This window comes from Arachis hypogaea, chromosome 9, assembly GCF_003086295.3.
Source record: "Arachis hypogaea cultivar Tifrunner chromosome 9, arahy.Tifrunner.gnm2.J5K5, whole genome shotgun sequence".
Classification (NCBI taxonomy): domain Eukaryota; kingdom Viridiplantae; phylum Streptophyta; class Magnoliopsida; order Fabales; family Fabaceae; genus Arachis; species Arachis hypogaea.
Window position 1 is genome coordinate 114,001,182 of NC_092044.1, and position 19,730 is coordinate 114,020,911.

The window sequence follows — 19,730 nt, forward strand, 5'->3', positions numbered from 1 at the left end:
ATTTTTTTTTATGGATAAGAATCTCAATACATAAGCATATCTGCTCCATATTTATGTTCACGATAGAGACGTTTTCTCTAGATGCTCAATTATCTTTTTACAATAACTTGTTAATCATAAATTTGAACTTCACAGAGGAGAAAAACTGAAAAAGTTAATCCGGTGAGAATATTATGACGTCATTTGTATGAAGGACGTTACAACGATGAGTAGTGAATAATGTATCATTATTGATTTCCTCAGTAAACCAATAAATAGGTTTAATGCAGAGCTTTGACATAAAAGACAAAAAATAATGCTTACGTGGAACGAGGCCATACTAATAAAATTCAACCCGGCCCAAGGTGAGTGTACAAGTCAACAAAGGATAATACTTCCTGAATCAATTTGAATTAATGGAGTGTCAATTCATTTATCCATAAGTATTGATTCGACTGCCATGAATTAATTTTTAACCTATAGATTTGGAAATACTTAAGCAACAAAAAAAAAAATACTTGATAGATGATTTACACCAATTTTTAACCCTAAAAATGGAGTCTATGTATGTCTATGATGATCTCTAAGTCAAGAAAAGAGTCTCAATGATGAGAAAAGAGAGTCCTCTCACTATCACTGCCAGTCCATATATTCATTACTCCTTTCTTCCCCACTTCTCCCAACACATATACCAATCCCTCTCTTATCTCTCTCTCAATCTGAATCTTAGCATTATCTATAGCTATGGCGGTTGCAGCAGGAGGAGGAAAAGGATTCACGGCGGCGGACATGAAAGGCCTAACCGTACAAGTGATAACAGGGCGGTGGTTCGTGGTGTTCGCGTCCTTCCTAATCATGTCAGCTTCAGGAGCAACTTACATGTTCGGGCTCTACTCCAACGACATCAAAACGGCCCTCGGCTATGACCAAACTACCCTCAATCTCCTAAGCTTCTTCAAGGACTTAGGCGCCAACTTAGGCGTTCTCTCCGGCCTAATTAACGAGATCACCCCTCCCTGGGTGGTCCTCGCCATGGGCTCCGTCATGAACTTCTTCGGCTACTTCATGATATGGCTCTGCGTCACATCAAAGCTTCCCAAACCCAAGCACTGGCAAATGTTCCTCTACATCTTCATCGGCGCCAACTCTCAGTCCTTCGCCAACACCGGCTCTCTCGTTACCTGCGTCAAGAACTTCCCTCGAAGCCGCGGCGTTGTCCTCGGAATCTTGAAAGGCTACGTCGGATTAAGCGGCGCCATCATCACGCAGTTGTACTACGCTTTCTACTACGACGACTCCAAGGCTTTGATTCTTCTCATTGGCTGGCTTCCCGCCGCTATTTCCTTCGTCTTCCTCCGAACCGTTCGCTACATGAACCCCGTTCATCAGCGCAACGAGCTCGCCGTCTTCTACAAGTTCCTCTACATCTCCCTCGGCCTCGCCGGATTCCTTATGGTTATGATCATAGTTCAGAAGAACGCCACTTTCAATCAGACCGAGTACGGTGCCAGCGCCGCCATCGTTCTCTTCCTTCTCCTACTCCCTCTCGTTGTTCTCTTTGGCGAAGAATATAAGATCCGTCAGATCCGTCACCAGCATTCCTCCGGTGACCCCTTACCGGAGGTAAAAGTAGTAGCTGCTGACGAGAATAAAGATAGAGCACTCATTACAGGAGTGGAAAAAGAAACTAAATGGTGGGAAAATGTTTTGACTCCGCCGGAGAGAGGGGAAGACTACACCATTCTCCAAGCACTCTTCAGCATAGACATGTTGATATTGTTCTTCGCCGGAACATGTGGGTGTGGTGGAACGTTAACCGCAATCGACAACTTGGGTCAAATTGGAACCTCCCTTGGGTACCCAAAGAAAAGCATAAGCACATTTGTGTCACTAGTGAGTATATGGAACTATCTCGGTCGAGTTTTCTCCGGGTTTGTTTCTGAACACGTGCTAATAAAATACAAATTCCCAAGACCACTCATGTTCACCATGATTCTTCTCTTGTCTTGTGTTGGACACTTGCTAATAGCATTCAATGTCCCTAATGGTCTCTATGTGGCTTCAGTCATAATTGGATTCTGTTTTGGAGCACAGTGGCCTTTGATTTTTGCCATTGTTTCGGAGCTGTTTGGTCTAAAGTACTATTCAACTTTGTATAACTTCGGAGGCATGGCGAGTCCTATTGGATTGTATGTGCTTAATGTGAGAGTCACTGGGCATTTGTATGACATAGAAGCGAAGAGGCAGTTGGCGGAATCTGGTATCAAAAGAAAGATTGGTCAGGAATTGAATTGTGTTGGGACCAGTTGCTACAAGATGTCCTTTGTTATAATTGCTGTAGCTACTTTTACTGGGGCGCTTGTATCGCTTCTTTTGGTGGCAAGGACTTATAGCTTCTATAAAGGTGACATTTATAAGAGGTACAAGGTGGAGGAGGAAGAAGAGGAGACTCACGTACCCGCCACCGCCGAGATGGCTGTGGTTCAGAGCGGCCGTGAAAATGGACAGGGAACTAAAGTAGGGGCATAGAAATGTTTTTATAACTCATTTTTCTTCTTAGTAGTATATTGTTATACTGTATTGCTGATATAGTCAACAGTTAAAGAAAAGAAGACTCAGTGTAACAAGTGTTAGAGGTTTGGAATTTAGTAAAAAGGAATTATTAACAGTTTAGTTGAATATGTAAAATTATTTAATATTTTTTATTATTATTTTTATATAAAAATATTTTTAAATGAATCGTTTTACATAAAAAAATATTTTAAAAAATTATTAATATTTAAAAATAAAAAATATTATTAAATTATTAATTAAGTAATAATAAAAAAGAGTAAATTTTAATGGTTACTGGTATCTTTTTAAATAAAATGAAAAGGGTAAAATATGTTATAAAAACATTAACCAAAAAACACAAGTGCTTATACATGTTAATAACAAATGATAGGATGAATAAGCGCAAGAGTATGAAATTTGTCTTATTTTAAATAGTTGAAAGTTGAAACTCTCCACAGAAAGTTTAGGTTAATATTTTTATTAAATTTTGGTTAATATTTAATTAATAAAAAAATAAATAATTTTATATTATTAAATAAAATTTTATACTATTAAAATATTAATAATAATTAATTAATAACTATAAATTATAAAATTTACCGTAACATTTCACTTTAAAATTTATATTATATTATTAAATCATTAAAATCCACTTTATTATGTATAAATGTGCTCTAAATCTCTCTATATTGTCACAATAAATTTTTAGAAGATTAGATTTAACAGTATTTATATAGTTTTTTGGAGTGTTTGAGAATATTCTAGATAGTTCTGGAACGTTCTAAAATGTCCTAGAAGTTCATGGAATATCCTAGAAGGTTTTAGAAGACTCTAGAATATCATAGAATATTCTAGAAGAGTGTGGATTGATATAAAAGTATGAAGAGTTGTATGGAACAATCTAGAAGTATTTAGAAAGTAGTGGTAGGATAGATATTTATAAAGAAGGTTCTAGATGATTAATCTAGACCATTGATTAGATTTAATCCTAACCATCCATTGAGAATATAGATGACTATAAATAGGAGGTAAGAGTTAGTGTGAGTGTGTGAATCATTTGTAACAAACACTTAGCACTAAAGTGTTCTTTCCACCAAACTTTCTTTCTCTTGTATTCTCTTGTGTTCTGAGCTTTTTTGCTAAGTATTGAGAGTTAGGCTGATTTGATCTTAGCTCAAAAAGTTGAGTAAGTCCGAATGCCGACACGATAACGTTAGAGTGTGTCAAAGGCCGTGACAATATACTCATAATGCTTAGTTAGTAATTACACATAACGATAGTTTTGTTTCCAAGCCGCTACGGCATTGGGAAGGAAGAAATAATTTAGTGACTTTTTGTTGCGATTGGTAACACAGGTAGGTCCACGGTTGTGTTTTTTGTACTCTTTTACTTCAATCATATGGAAATTAATGGCAAAATATTTTTCTTTTCTTTTTTTTACTGGACAGAAGCTATATGTAAGAACAGTCTTGCTTAGACATGATAAAATATTTTGGTTAGCCTAGTGCCCTAGTCCAATGAGAGATATATTAAAACATATTATATTGATTTTCTTAAATGTCTAAAAATTACAAAATGTAATTGACAAAAAAGTAATAAATTAATCAGCACTTTGAACATTTGTAAGTAGATTATATAAAAATCACAGAAAATAATTGATAAAAAATATAGATTCGTCAATATTTTAAATATTTATAAATATAAGATTAATTTTATTTTTTTTAGATAAATTTGTGAGTGTTCTAAAGATTTGTGAATAAAATTAATAGTTTCTCCATTCTTGTACACATATTTAACTAGCAGCAAACTGATTAATTGGTGGTTAATGAGTCGTTAATTCACATTAAGGATGCAGCATTATTGATGATGATTTTATATCCGTTCCGACCAAGAAGTCAAAAGCGTTTTTTGTGTTTAGCCCTGTTTATGAGACCATATTATCATAATCTATCACACGCCAAAATTCAATAAACAATGAGTTTGAAAATTCCTTTCCCACCTGTGTATGTAAACAAGATCATCCATCATGGATTTTTATTAGAGTAATCAATCAAAGATATGATAGACGATGTATGAATATATATAATTAGATTATATTCTTTTTTTCGTTAAAAAGAAAAAGAAAATCAAATTCTTGTATGTATCCCTAATGTGAAAATTAGATGTGCATTTAGTTTGTGTTTTTATTTTTTATTTTTAATATTTTTATCTTTTGAGTTTTGTAAAAAAATTAAAAAATAAAATAAAAAATAAAATTTTATTATTTTATTATATTCACTCTTTTTTGTACAAAATTTAAAAATAAATAAAAACCTAAACCAAACACATTCTAAAATACAAATCAAATCACTGAATTGGATCTAGGTATTTTAAAGTAGAGAAAGTTATATGTTAACTAGCTAGGAATGAACTAACAAGAACACTGCAATAAGACACAAACTTTTGTCGTTTTCGAATTTTGGCTGAAGAATTAAATTGATTATCTTAAAAGTTTATTGCGTCGCAGACTGATATAATGATCTCTCTTGCTTTAGAATTTTGCTCCTCCTCCTCCTCAGATTTAATTAACATATGTCCGAAAGATATATGATAAACTTATTATTAATAAAAAATTTTATTTTTTATTTATTAATACATTAAAAACTTAAATTTTTTTATATTTTTGATATTTTTTTAATTTATAAATTTAACATATATTTTTAAAGCATAAAATAGATAAATCCTTTTTTATTTTAGTTTATTGTTTTTGTCTTTCTTTCTTCAAGTTGCCTAACCGGCTAGCCCACATTGAACCAATAGTCATACTTAAAGCCTCTTTCGAATACTTGTTGAGTCATAATTTTCCACACATATTAGAGAGACTTTTAAAGGAGAGTATACTAATTGATGGCTCAAATTAGAGGAACAAAATGATAGAATTCCAAGTGATAATAAAATTTCACAATAATCAAGTTGAAAAATAGACTAATACAAATCATAGAATATATTATTATTTGGTACGATAATGAGTTTCTAACCTCCGCCCTGTTCATGTTTTCTATAATATTTTGTTTAATTAATTAAAATGCAATAGTATTTTGTTTTAAATTTTTAGTACAATAACGAGTTTCTATAACCTCCGCTCGATCTCTTCACGTTTTCTATATCATATAAATCAGGAACGAATTCAAAAAAATGTAACAATAAAGAAAAAAATATGTAAAATAAAATTTATGTATAAATATATATATATATATATATATATATATATATATATTTACAGTATATTCTAACATTGATCAATAATTAATCTGTCATAAATTTAAACCTCATTTAAAAATATGTCATTGTCCAATAATAAATTATACATACAAAGTAAAATTTAAATTTGACATTTTCTTAAATAAACGATTAATATTCTAAGACATATTTCAAATAATCCCTAATTAGCTAGTATCATGAAGTTAATTGTCATTATTTTTTTTAGTTGATTTTTTATTTATTTTAGGGATAACCATAACATAGCAAAAAGATAAATGTTTAACATTTATATATAATTATGTTCTTTTATCAAAATATATGTGAGGGCAAATGCCTCCTTTTTCTTCCATTTGGGTCCATCTCTCATATCAACTCCATTTTAAAAGTTATTCTCAATAGTATTTTGTTTAATTAAAATGCAATGATTAATTAAATAATTAATTATATAAAAAATAAGATAAAACTCGAAACAACACTTAACCATTAAATTAATTTAATACTCGTGAACCCGGTTTTTAGTAACAATGAGCTTAGGAAAATAAAAAAAATTAGCAAAGTTTGTTATGCATATCCATCATAGTTATGTTAATGTGATAATGGTTAGAGTCAAGATGTGCATTGCCAAAATGGCTATATATGTTATTTTGGTTTACCTAATGGATGTAGATTGTTGAGATATTATTAGTGATCTTTCCACTCAAAAGAACTTGAATGCATGGCAATCACAAAAGGAGAGTAGGAAATTAGGCATTAGCTTTAATTGAACATCAACAGGTAACTACAAGTAGTGCATACACTTCTATGTATTTAATGCACATACATGTGAACTGTTGCACAATATTATATATCATATGGCAGCAAAATGATGTTTATATTACAATTTAAACAATTAAATATTATTATATCTTTTGTCCATATAAGTTTCGAAAACCCTGATATTTCTTAAATAAAAATCGATGAATGGGTCATCATGTTAGATATAGAAAAGTCTTAAAATGATAGATAATTAGATATCAGTTTCATCTATTGCATAGTTGTTGCACTTAGTCCGTATATAGTACGTGTAAAGAAAAGGATAGATAATTAGATATATCCCACACAAATTACAGAATAGATTTGTATGGGCACAATATGTGCAACCATCATTATCTATTTTTCCCATATTCTTTCCTCACAGGCACGGACACAAAATCTTAGAAATTTTAATATTCTCATTGAATTTATGATGGTGATGATTTTATTTCTCAATGCTCCAAAAGATTGGAAAGTAATATTATTATATAGGAGTTGCATGTATAAAACGATATTTGAATTTTTGACATTTGTTTAAACGTATTAGTGGGGTAACTATTATACCAGGTAGATTTTCATACAATACTTGTTAGAATTTTTGTTCTGTCATTAGTTTTCTTCTTCTTTTAAATGGGCTTCGATTGTTGGCGTATGACAAAAAATGTTAGGTATGATATCAATATGGGCTTAGAGTTATGGGCCGGAATACCAAAAAGAATTATGGGCCGGGTGTTGGTCGTTCAGGTGTGTGAGGGTAATTGTGTAAATGCAACAAATCAGCTGATGCCATTTGCTTCTGGTTCTATTCATTTTTCTCTCTCACTCTTTTGATACTCTCTCATTCACACACTCCCTCACTCTCTGCATGCATTGTCACCGGAAATGACGATCAAAGACAAGGGAAAGGGGAAAGCGGTCGGCGGAAAAGCTTCAGCCGCCAAACGGAAGCGCGGCGTTGACGATGACAAGACCGGCGGTGGACGCAACAAGAAGAACCGTGGAGTTCTTCAGTTCTTCGAAGATGCCGCCGAGGACTTTGACGAAAGCGATGACAGCGACTACAGCGATTTCGACGACGGTATGGGGATTGGAATTACCTTCTCGCATTTTCTCATGCTCGTACATTTTATTCGCACGTGGTTCTCTCGTTAGAATTGCTAGGGTTTGGCCACATTATGTTGTTTCGTTCACATTTTGGTTATTTGCTGAGAAATGGTTCTAGATTTTTGAGAAACGGACGTTTTTCCCCTCTAATTTTAGATTTTCTGAAATTTTTATGATCAGATTTTTTTGAAGAGGAATTTGACACTCTTCAGCCGAGGATGAATGAACAACCTAAGGGAGGCAACAGTAACCTTCCATTTGTCCCCAAAGAAGAGGTGATTGATGAAGAAGAATTTGATAGAATGATGGAGGAACGCTATGGACAAAATTCTAAGTTCGTCTCATTTGCTGGAGATGAGTTTGATGACAAAATAATTGATCCAGATTCTGGCGTTAAGGAGTTTGCTCCAACCATCTGGAAAGTCAAATGCACTGTATGTCTCATGAAACTTGGGTTTTGTTATTCTGTAAGACTGAAACTTGCACGGCACATAAACATTATTTGGTTGCAGGTTGGGCGCGAGAGGCTTTCAGCTTTCTGTCTGATGCAGAAGTTTGTTGAATTGAAAGCATTGGGCACTAAGCTGCAGATAATATCTGCTTTTGCTGTAGATCACTCGAAAGGATTTGTGTACATTGAAGCTGAAAGGCAATATGATATACATGAGGTAGCCTCATAGTGTTGGAATTTGATTAGTTTACTGTTGAAATGTATCTACCACTGGCTAAATACTTTGTTGTTGTTATTTCCAACATCCAATTTCAGGCTTGTAAAGGAATTACTGGTATCTATGTAAGTCGATTGCAACTTGTTCCAAGGAACGAAGTATTTCATCTGTTCTCTGTTCAAAATAGAAGAGTTGAAATTAATGAGGGCATGTGGGCTCGCATAAAAAGTGGTAACTACAAGGGGGACTTAGCACAGGTACTAGTGCCACAAAGGAGAAATGTCTTGGATTTATACGATGCTATCTGACTCATAAAATGCTGATTCTCGTTGTTTGTTCTTCATTTCTAGGTTGTGGCTGTTAATAATACGCGCAAGAAGGTTACAGTGAAGCTTGTTCCAAGAATTGATCTACAAGCATTGGCTGCCAAATTTGTAATGTGATCTGCTTTAGCACGATTTACAATCTCTCTCTCTCTCTCTCTCTCTCTCTCTCTCTCTCTCTCTCCTTTTCTGTTTAATATTCCATGCATCCTTAGTTATGAAGATGCCCGGTTTTAACTTAATAGTTATTTTGTATCTGCTTGTAATATGTTATTGTCATGTTGTTGGGGTGAGTTCAAGGGACAAATAGTGAAATAGACAACCATTGAACTGGAGAGGATTCACTATGTAGTTTCCAATTCGTGGAAAAACTAAATTTCAAGTATTGAATTTGTTGAGTTTTATGTCTTGCTTTAATACAATAGAATACCTGTTGAAATTATGAATTCAGGATGTTGACTACTGTCCTTTCCCTGCAATCCATCTTGAAATGCGTGCATTATTTTTTATCTTTTAAATACGATATTTTGCCTAGTTGCATTGTGTACTATTGAATATTCTGCTACAATTTATTATTTCAACTTTTCTTTAATTATCTAAGATATATCATAATATATGGGCTTGAGTGTAAAAAGTTTATACTCCTATTATTGTGTATAGAAATATAATTAAATATGGAACATTTTCCTCTTTTTTACAGGGTGGAGGGTATTCTCGCCAAAAAGCTGCTATACCAGCCCCAAGATTAATCAGCTCAAGTGAACTTGAGTAATAAATTTTGTACTCATAACTTGTTTAATTTTTTGTTGATGACTTCTCTTATGTGGGTTTTTTCAATAACTTTGGCAGCGAATTCCGACCTGTTATACAAATCAGACGTGACCGTGACACTGGCAAGGTTTTCGAGGTTCTTGATAATCTTTTGCTCAAGGACGGATATGTATACAAAAAAGTATCTCCAGATTCTCTAAATTTGTGGGGTGTTGTGCCAACAGAAGAGGAGCTATTGAAGTTTGGACCATCTGAAAACAATGAATCAAAAGATTTGGAGTGGCTCTCTCAACTTTATGGTGAATCAAAGAAAAAACGGGTTGTAAGGAATGATAAGGGAGGTGGGAAAGGAGAGAGCTCATCAGGTACTGGTGTGGAAAATGGTTTTGAGCTGTATGATCTTGTGTGTTTAGGGTAAGTCCTTTTTTTACATTTGCAATTGGCATTTTGATGATATTATATGATATAAATTACACCAACCACAACAAGCCCCCACCCCCCCAAAAAAATTTACCATTTGCTACCTTCTTTTTGCTGGATTTTTGCAATTGCAGCAAGAAGGAATTCGGTGTAATAGTGTCTATGGATAAAGAGGATAAATACAAGGTACAATATATAACTCAAGCGTTTTTACTCATAGCAGCCTTTTGATCTTTATCATATCTGTTTTTATGAGATAATTCTATATTTCTATTCTAACTTCTCTTTGTCATAGATTTTAAAAGAGACTGCAGATGGGCCTGCTACTGTATCCGTCGAACGACAAGAAATAAAGAGTGGACTTTCTGATTTGAAATTCAGTGCCCAAGATCAGCACAATAAGACTATAGTTGCTAATGATACTGTCCGGGTTCTTGATGGGCCATCTAAGGTCTGATGCTTATTACTAATAGGCAAAATGGTCTTGGTTTGGTGGATTTTGGGATATCTATGCCCTACTTGAGTTTTTCTTTTCCTCGTTAAATTTTTTCTCAATATCATTTTTCCAGGGTAGGCAAGGCATTGTTAGGCATATCTACAGAGGGATTCTCTTTTTGTGGGATGAATCTCTTGAAGAAAATGCTGGTTACTTTACCTCTAAATCTCATGTGTGTGAGAAAGTTAAGCTTACTGTTGACGATTTGACTGGAAAGGTTTGAAATCTTTTGTTCCACTTTACCAGTATCCTGATAGGTTATGAATTCCTGATGACCCCATTTGAGTCTTGATGTTTCTGCATGTTGACATATATATGCAGGATGGTGAACCGGGTCGTTCAGTCTTTGATGACGTGCCATCATCACCAAGATCCCCTCTGTCACCAAAAAAACCATGGCAAGCAAGAGAGAACAATCGTGAATGTCTGTACAGATGCATGACTTGTTGACTAGTTTTTTAGTTGTATATATTCAGAATTCTGATTTTCCAATCTTTTATGCAGTTAATCGTGGGGACAACAATAACACGTTTACTATTGGTCAAACCTTGAGAATTAGGATAGGTCCTTTGAAGGGATACCTCTGTCGTGTCATTGCCTTGCGCCGTTATGATGTTACTGTTAAACTGGATTCTCAGCAAAGGGTTCTTACAGGTGTGTTTATGGTTGTTTCTTCTTGATTTTTGAAATATTATATCATCATTTATAACAATTTGCATGGAATTCTTTCATTCAGTTAAATGTGAGCACCTTTCTGAGGTTCAAGGGAAGAGTACTGCCATGTCAACAAGGTATTCCTGTGATTGAGAAATGTTTGTATGTTTAAACTTACTTTTTTCTGATTGCTTTGATTGTGTCTGTAATTTATTGTTCTTAGTTGCTTACGTTTCTTATATCAGCAGTGATCCTGATTCAAGTTCATTGAAGCCATTTGATCTACTGGGTACTGAAGGCGGCTCTGGTGGGAACCCCTGATTCTCTAATTTACATCATTCATTTTCTATTTACAGTTGATTAAAGTATCGATTGATGTGCCTGATTGTTACACTTCTGTAGCCTATTTACCATAATACCATTGCATTTTTTTGGACATGCTTTTGATGATTTTACATCTGGGCATATTTAAAGGTTGGTTAGATGGAGTTGGAACATCAACTGGTGGTGGTGGATGGAATGCTGGAGGGACATCAACTGGGGGTGCTGCATGGAATGCTGGAGGGACGACAACTGGGGGTGCTGCATGGAATGCTGGAGGGACATCAGCTGGTAGTGATGGTGCATGGAATGCTGGAGGGACATCAACTGGGGGTGCTGCATGGAATGCTGGAGGGACGTCAGCTGGTAGTGATGGTGCATGGAATGCTGGAGGGACATCAACTGGGGGTGCTGCATGGAATGCTGGAGGAACGTCAGCTGGTGATGATGGTGCATGGAAGGTTGGTGGGAAATCAACTGGCAATGCTGCATGGAAAGCTGGAGGGACCTCAGCTGGTGGTGACAGTGCTTGGAATGCTGGAGGGACTGCAGGTGGTGGTGGTGGATGGAATGCTGGAGGAACTTCAGCTGAAAGGTTATTTCATAGTGATATAATCAAACTTCTTGATTCATTTATGTTATATTCAATTAAATATATATTCTGCCTAAATTATTCACGGAGTGTTCCGTTATCTAAAGGAATAATATTTTTCAGGAATCCAGCAAATGGTTAATAAATTTGTGAGGAGTTAATTTATTGTCATACATCTGGATTAGGGTGTTAATTTTTTACCCCAATTCTATTTGCCTTTTAATTTTGTATCCCAATTCTGTTTGCCTTTTTTCTTGGTCTTATAATATTCATTTGCAGGAGTACGTGGTCTAATAAGAAACCAGAGTCTACAGAAAATGATATTGGTTCCAAGGGTAATTACTCTATCCAATATGTTTAGCAAGCTGTTCTTCCAAGTTTAATTACTTTCTCATCGACGGTGTCCTTATTCTGTTAATACGCAGGTGCAGAAGATACTGCTTGGGAAACTAAAAATACTTCAAAGCAAAACTCTTCATGGGGTGCTGCAGGGGAGAAGATTACAGTTGCTTCTGATCCAGATCAGTCTGATGGTTGGGGAAAAGGTGGAGGCAGCTGGGGCCAGGCAGAGCATAAAATTGGCAGTGCAGATAACAACAATAATAATGAAGGGAAAAATAAAGGTAATGATTCAAATGGAAATCAACCCTGCGGATGGGGCAGTAAAAGTAACTGGAATACTTCCAAATCTTTTCAAGATGGTGATGCACATAACAAAGACAGTGGAAACCAGACTTCTGAAATGCAAAATAACAATTGGAATATTGGATCAAGTGATCCTAGTAAAGAATCTAGCTGGGGAACAAAAAGCAACTTGAATAACAATTCTTCTTGGGGTGCTGGGAATGAAAATAAGAATTCAAACTGGAGTTCTGGGCATAGCAATGCTGAAAATCAAGAATCCAATTGGGGCAAGAAAAACAACTGGAACTCTGAGAACAGTGGAAACCAGACCGCCGAAATGAACAAAAGCAGTTGGAATTCTGGATCAGGTGATGGTAATAAAGATTCTAGCTGGGGAGCAAAAAGCAACTGGAATAACAATTCCTCTGGGAGTACTTGTAATGAAAACAAAAACTCCAGCTGGACTTCTGGGCATAACGACGCTGAAAATCAAGAAACCAAATGGGACAAGAAAAGCAGCTGGAACTCTGAAAACAGTGGAAACCAGACTTCTGATTGCAACAATAGCAATTGGAATTCTGGATCTGGTAATTCTAATCAAAATTCCAACTGGGGCAAGAATAACTCAAACAGTTCATTTTGGAGTGCTGGCAATGCAACCAAGACATCCAACTGGAGTTCTGATGCTGGAAATCAAGATTCTAGTTGGGGGAAGAGCAATTGGAATTCTGGATCTGGTGATAGTCAGGGAAACAACTGGAAAAGCAATAGCAATTGGAGTTCAAGAAATGCTTCAGGTGGTGACAATGATGGTCCAAATGAAAATTCTGAGGAAGGAGCTGGTGGTGGGAACTGGAGAGGTGGTTATCAAGGTAGAGGCGGCTCAGATAGAGGTGGTTTTAGAGGTAGAGGTAGGGGATTTGGCGGCCGGGGAGAACGCGGGGACTTTGGTGGCCGGGGAGAACGCGGGGGCTTTCGTGGTCGGGGAGAACGTGGGGGCTTTCGTGGCAGAGGTGATCGTGGTGGGTTTGGTGGCAGAGGTAGATCAGATGGGGAAGGTTCTGGTGGCAGATGGGGATCAGAGAGAGGAGATCGTGGTGGGTTTGGTGGTTCTGGTGGCAGATGGGGAGCAGGGAGAGGAGATCGTGGTGGGTTTGGTGGCAGAGGTAGATCAGATGGGGAAGGTTCTGGTGGCAGATGGGGATCAGAGAGAGGATTTGGGGGCCGGGGCCGTGGAAGGGGTGACCAATCTGGAGGTTGGAGCAGTAGAAGGGATTCTGGTGGGGATGGTTCTTCTGACTGGAAGGAGGGAGATACTGTAGAAGGATGGAAGAATAGTAACAGATCTGGGGCATGGAACCGGGAAGGTGGTGACAAGGATGGGCAGAGCTGGAGTCAAGGAGGTGGAAGTACTAAGCAATGGTCGAGCTGGAGCTCAGGTAGTGGAGGGGCAGCTGGTGGCAGTTGGAATAGCAACGAGTCTAAAGATGGCGCTGGCTGTACTTCCCAAGGAGACAACAATTCTGGTTGGAAAAAGTCTACTGTTGAAGAGACCAATGTTCAGGAGGGTGGCTGGAATAAGGGACCTAATTCCAGTAATCAAGGCAATGGTTGGAAGTTCAATTCTCACTCAGGGAGTGAAACCGGTGACCAAGTTCCAAATTGGGGTCAATCCAGTGCTGCAGATAAGGGTCAATCCTCTGGCTGGGGTCAATCCAGTTCTGCAGATAATAAGGGTCAGTCATCTGGCTGGGGTCAATCCAATGTTGATGAGAAGGGACAATCATCTGGTTGGAATCAACCAGGAGATGGTAAGAAAGAAATACTGAATTTGATACAATACTCCCAGTTATCCTTGGTGGTTTATATGTTAATGAAAAAAACTGTTGCAGTGCAAAATTACTTATGTCCGGTTTACAAAATCATAATAATTTAGAACTGCAAATCATACTGCAACTAATATTTATCCAAGTACACGAGATATATGTTCTGGTTTTAGGAATCATAATTATTTAGAAGTTGCTGCAAATCATTCTACAAGTAATCTAATATTTGAATTTTAGAAATTTACCATTGCACAGTGTTCATTCTCATGTACACTCAAACATGTGATTTTACATTGTATGTGGGTGCAGGAGGCTCGTGGGGCAAGAAAAGTGACGGGGGTGCCAAGGGATGGTAATTATCGTCTAACTGATACAAGGAAAACGAGCTCAGGCAGTTCTAGTTCAGTGATGACTTGTTTATAAATCCTCCATATGAAAAAAAACCGTACAAACCTATCTGTTGCTATTTGACGTTCTTATTTCCGTTTGATATCGTTGTAAAAGGATCTGATGAACTACTAATCCTCCTTGCGAAGTTTCGAAATATACTTCCCTAAACCCGTGTGATGCTTGTTAGTGTTACTTTGTTCTTGTGGAAACGGCCCTATTAAACCCATGTCCATGCGTAGGGAAACTTACTTCACAAACAGCCTAGTGTTTCGCTGGTAATTACTTGTTTGTCAAACTTACTAGAACATTTTCAGTGTTATATTACTGCCATGGAATAACGGATAGAGTTAACAATAGTTATTCCTTACGCCCGAACGGCATTGTCGCAGCTGCTTTTCCATGCGACTGGACACCCAGTTGTTGAGCTTGTGTAACGTTCATAACTTCATACAATTATTCGGACATTGTAAGCCAAAAAATATTGATATTATTATTGGTAGATTGGCTAAATGTGATACGAATACGAGAGTTCTATTAAAATTATGAATTCACAACAAACAAAATTGACTTTTCGTACATGACATATAAAAGAAAAACAAAGGAAAAAATTTGTCTAATTTTGATATATCATTAGTATTAGAGTAAACAATAAATAAGTTTTTGATTTTTTATTTTTTGGCAAATAAGTTTTCGATTAATTAAAAATATAAAATTTATCTCACTTTTTAAAATGCGTCACTACTAAGTCTTTTTGGAAATTAATTTATCTTTATATATTTTGGATGAAAAAATTTATGTCATATTTTAAAAGTTTTTTTGTATTTTTAATTAATAAAAAATTTAGGTATTTTTGAATTAAAAATTAAGAACTTATTTATTTTTCTAAAACAAATAATTTTTTATAAAAGTAGATATTTAAATTAATTAAATAATATTATTTAAATAAAAAAATTGAATAAAAATAAAAAATTTAAAGGATAAGTAATATTTTTCTATTATTAATGCCTTTTTAGTGTCAAATTTGGTACATGTTGGCATTCTCTCTTACTCCTAATGTCTCTTAATTAATGAACTAAGAATTGGAATAAATAACAATCTAAAATAGTGAAAGAAAGATGGCGTAAAGTGATTATTTCAGTTATAATGGATAATTAAAAAGAAAAGATAACAGAGAGAGTTACCTTAATCCCAATAATCCATCTGGCATGGGCTTCGAAGTTCCAACTTCCAAACAGCAACAGCTAGCCATCAATCCAAATTTCCAATCTTTGGTATTCGATGCGACTCCTTTTCACCCTCACCCCCTTTCTCTCCCTTCTCCCATCAACGCAACCCTCTCAAATTCGTTCTGATTTTGAATCCTTCTAAAACTTGTCTAAATAATGTTCAATAAGATCATCAAGCGCGCCCACGCCCACAAGAAATCTGCCAAATCGGGACACCATGAAAATTCCTCCAATGGACAACAATTCTACGAAGTTGTTATGAAACATGCCTCTCGAACCGCCACCGCCACCGCCACCCCCGCCGCCGCCAATTCCGACCCTGTCCCCTCTCCTTCCCCTGTTCCTCTTCCCCGTCCTCTCGTAATCGAGCATCTTCCGCCACTTCGGGAAGTTCCTTCTTCCGAACGCCCTAGCTTGTTCCTCCGAAAAATTCAGCTTTGTTGCATCTTGTGTGATTTCTCTGACGTATCGAAGAACGCAACCGCTATTGAAATCAAGCGCCAAACACTCTATGAGCTTGTTGATATCGTCCAATCTGGCTCCTTCAAATTCACCGAAAATCAAGATGATTTGGTTAAGATGATTTCCGCGAACATCTTCCGATGCTTGCCTCCGGCGTCTCATGAAAACACGGCGACTGAAACTGGTGATCCCGAAGAAGATGACACGTTTTTGGAGCCTTCTTGGCCGCATCTTCAACTTGTGTATGAGATTCTGTTGAGGTACATTGTGTCACCTGAGACTGATATAAAGAATGCTAAGCGCTATATCGATCATATCTTTGTTTTGAAGTTGCTTGACTTGTTTGATTCCGAGGACATGCGTGAGCGCGAGTATTTGAAAACCATTCTTCACCGCATATATGGAAAATTCATGGTTCATAGGCCCTTTATAAGAAAAGCCATCAACAATGTGTTCTATAGATTCATATTTGAAACACAGAGGCATAATGGTATAGCTGAGCTTCTTGAGATTCTGGGGAGTATCATTAATGGCTTTGCATTGCCTATGAAAGAAGAGCATAAACTGTTCCTAATTCGAGCCCTTTTACCGCTTCACAAGCCGAAATCGGTGCACACATATCATAACCAATTGGCTTATTGCATTGTTCAGTTTGTTGAGAAAGATAACAGGTTGGCAGAACCTGTCATCAAGGGGATGTTGAAGTACTGGCCGGTAACGAATTGTCAGAAAGAAGTTCTTTTTCTTGGAGAGTTAGAAGAGGTTTTGGAGTCAACTCAACCTGCTGAGTTTCAAAAATGCATGATCTCTCTTTCCAGGAAGCTTGGGCAATGCCTCAACAGTCCTCACTTTCAGGTCTGTTAGCATCTTACAACTTATTTTTATGGTATATGATGCACCTTCTGTGAAATAGGATAATGTTGATGTTCTCATTGCATACATACATTTGTATTCTGCATTTGTGGATAGGATATTCTATTTAGCTGAGAACTATTTGGATGTTGGATTATTGCCTGCTATCATATTTTCATGTAACTTTTGTTGGATTTTTGTTAACTTACATAAACAATCCTGGCAAATGAATAAGTTGATATGCAATAATAGTCACTGGTTTATGGAATAAAAGAGTAGTTGATGCCACAAGGAGTTGAGGGTAGCCTATGGTATGATTGATATCTAGAATGGAAAGAGGGAGAGGTTTCACATAAACTTGGAAAGATAGTGTTTTCGGTTCTGTTGATCTGTTCCAACTTCCAACCCAATTGAGTCACACTAAAGTGTATAAACTGATGAAACTGTATTATCTCTCTAAATGTGTGATCTTTATATTTTCAAACCTCAAATAGGGGCAGATATACACTAGCTTATGGTCGTTATCATTCCATGAGAGAGATCAAGAAATAGTACACGCATTGACTCTGATTTTCCTTTTGTTTATTAGTTTCTATTTGGGTTATATTATTGTTGACTTTTGGACTAGGCTGAACATTTTTGTTGGTAATGTTATATTCAGTATGTCTGAAGAGTTTTTGTTGACCTGCTGTTAAGTCTCTTTTTACTTGAATCTATGAATTATCCATTACATTTGAGTGTCTCATGTGATCTGCAATATGGATAATTTTGCATTTGTTTTTCCCTATGGGGAAATAGTAAGCTCTATGATGCCTTAGTTTGGCCTTGGTTACAATTTTTTCTTTCAATGAATGGGCCTGGCTGTGATTAACAACAATCGTTAGTTTAGGGCCTTGTTTTTTATTTTTATTAGTTATTCATTACAGTGTTATGTTATTTCTTAGTTATTATAATATCATCACTGTTTAACTAATGAAAAATTCCAGTATTTGACTGTAGAAGAGAAAATACAAGGTTATTTGCTATTTGAGAGATTAGACATGTCTCTGAAAATTGTTGTTGTATACTTGGCAGATTGCTGAACGAGCACTTTACTTATGGAACAATGAACACATTATAAGTTTAGTAGCTCAGAATCGAAGCGTGATATTACCAATAATCTTTGAGGCATTGGAAAGGAACATGCAAAGTCACTGGAACCAAGCAGTGCATGGACTAACAGTGAACGTGAGGAAAATGTTTATGGAGATGGACACCGAACTCTTCGAAGAATGTCAAAGGCGGTACTTGGAGAAGGAAGCCGGGGCAAGAGAACAGGAGGAGAAGCGGGAGTTAACATGGAAGCAACTGGAAGCAGTGGCTGCGCAAGCCGTGATTGGTTAATTCATGTATTGGTGCTGCAACTCTTCTTTTTAACACGTTGTTGTGCCGAAAACCGTTGCATAGTTGGAGGTTGGAGGTTAGAGTGGAAGAACTTCTAATTTTATTTTTAATTACAAAAGGGGTGGTGAACAAGATGTGCAAATTAACAAGCTTGCGAGCCCTGTTCCTTACTGAACAAGGGTCACACGGTTTTCCTTTGAATACGTTCCTCTTTGCTCTTTGCTTCATTCATTATAATCCTTTGTCAAAGTCTTTAATTGTAAATACAAACCTGTTATCTTTCATTGCTCTTTTACACACTTGTACAATCAATTGTGTTGTTTTAGTTTTAGAAATGGTTTAGTCTATGAAATTTGTTTTACAATCCCCTGAACTTAAGAAACAGAACACCCATTATGTAAGCAGATTCTGTCCAACCCCAACCATCAAGAGCATTATAATGAGAATCAATACCAAAGACAAAATGTGTCATCTGATGAAACAATAGTATTAGATTTGCAAAAGTTATGTTGGGTCCCACAACCATTACTAACACTGGTAAATGTTTTTCATCAATGCTGCAGAAGGAATCCTTTTATCAGAATTCAGAAACATAAAGTTTGTCTTCTTTAAGGTAAAGAGCTAAACAAAAGAAGTGCGGTAAACTTTTGTTCTTGTTGGGTTATGCTATGCTCAATTCTTTGCTCTTTTTTTAATCCATCCGTTTACATAACTTTTAACAGCTTTTCTTCATTCAAGGCTTGTTGAAAAAGCCACACTAATACTATCAAAAAGTGTGTGAAATTAAAGCTCAACCCTACATGTTAGGCACTGTATCATAATCAACTTAACTCGTGAATGAACACAAGCATTTTTTATTTTGTTGTACATATATTTCGATGAATTTGTGTATATAAAATTCAATGATACAATCAAAATTATTTACAACTAAACTCATTCCTCAAACCCAAAGTTTACACACTTTTTCCCGAAACAATTTGAAGAATATTTTATCAAATTTGACATCGTTAGGTGTAAGCGTCTGTTTGTCTCTTCCCCTACACCGTCTATTTGT

At 36.1% G+C, this 19,730-nt stretch overlaps 3 protein-coding genes across 4 annotated transcripts; all 3 read left to right on the forward strand.

Annotated features, from left to right (window-relative positions):
- Window positions 1-211: 211 nt before the first annotated feature.
- LOC112712124 (protein NUCLEAR FUSION DEFECTIVE 4) lies at window positions 212-2,652 on the forward strand. The gene has a single exon (XM_025764925.3). It carries the CDS (start codon window positions 724-726, stop codon window positions 2,506-2,508), a length of 1,785 nt encoding a protein of 594 aa, XP_025620710.1. The 5' UTR covers window positions 212-723; the 3' UTR covers window positions 2,509-2,652.
- Window positions 2,653-7,220: 4,568 nt separating this feature from the next.
- LOC112712125 (uncharacterized) lies at window positions 7,221-14,945 on the forward strand. Of its 2 annotated transcripts, none has more exons than XM_025764926.2 (18): window positions 7,221-7,642; window positions 7,849-8,102; window positions 8,181-8,336; window positions 8,435-8,593; window positions 8,687-8,770; window positions 9,360-9,427; window positions 9,509-9,844; window positions 9,985-10,036; window positions 10,146-10,301; window positions 10,420-10,563; window positions 10,668-10,770; window positions 10,851-11,000; window positions 11,083-11,137; window positions 11,246-11,307; window positions 11,475-11,916; window positions 12,193-12,248; window positions 12,339-14,348; window positions 14,673-14,945. In XM_025764926.2, exons 1-18 carry the CDS (start codon window positions 7,447-7,449, stop codon window positions 14,717-14,719), a joined length of 4,530 nt encoding a protein of 1,509 aa, XP_025620711.1. In that variant the 5' UTR covers window positions 7,221-7,446; the 3' UTR covers window positions 14,720-14,945. The 2 variants fall into 2 exon arrangements, with proteins under 2 accessions (XP_025620711.1, XP_072059658.1); XM_072203557.1 differs by having other exon boundaries at window positions 7,316-7,642; window positions 11,249-11,307.
- Window positions 14,946-15,867: 922 nt separating this feature from the next.
- Window positions 15,868-19,140, forward strand: LOC112712126 (serine/threonine protein phosphatase 2A 57 kDa regulatory subunit B' beta isoform). The gene is made up of 2 exons (XM_025764927.3): window positions 15,868-17,296; window positions 18,368-19,140. The coding sequence occupies exons 1-2, from the start codon at window positions 16,136-16,138 to the stop codon at window positions 18,674-18,676; spliced, it is 1,470 nt and encodes a 489-aa protein (XP_025620712.1). The 5' UTR covers window positions 15,868-16,135; the 3' UTR covers window positions 18,677-19,140.
- Window positions 19,141-19,730: the final 590 nt, after the last annotated feature.

Bases quoted from the DNA above. Each gene is read 5' to 3' on its own strand.
- LOC112712124 (XM_025764925.3), top strand. From the start codon at position 724: ATGGCGGTTGCAGCAGGAGGAGGAAAAGGATTCACGGCGGCGGACATG.
- LOC112712125 (XM_025764926.2), top strand. From the start codon at position 7,447: ATGACGATCAAAGACAAGGGAAAGGGGAAAGCGGTCGGCGGAAAAGCT. The intron at 10,302-10,419 runs GTCTGATGCTTA...TCATTTTTCCAG, and splicing joins TTCTTGATGGGCCATCTAAG to GGTAGGCAAGGCATTGTTAG. The intron at 10,771-10,850 runs GTCTGTACAGAT...TCTTTTATGCAG, and splicing joins AAGAGAGAACAATCGTGAAT to TTAATCGTGGGGACAACAAT.
- LOC112712126 (XM_025764927.3), top strand. From the start codon at position 16,136: ATGTTCAATAAGATCATCAAGCGCGCCCACGCCCACAAGAAATCTGCC. The intron at 17,297-18,367 runs GTCTGTTAGCAT...TATACTTGGCAG, and splicing joins TCAACAGTCCTCACTTTCAG to ATTGCTGAACGAGCACTTTA.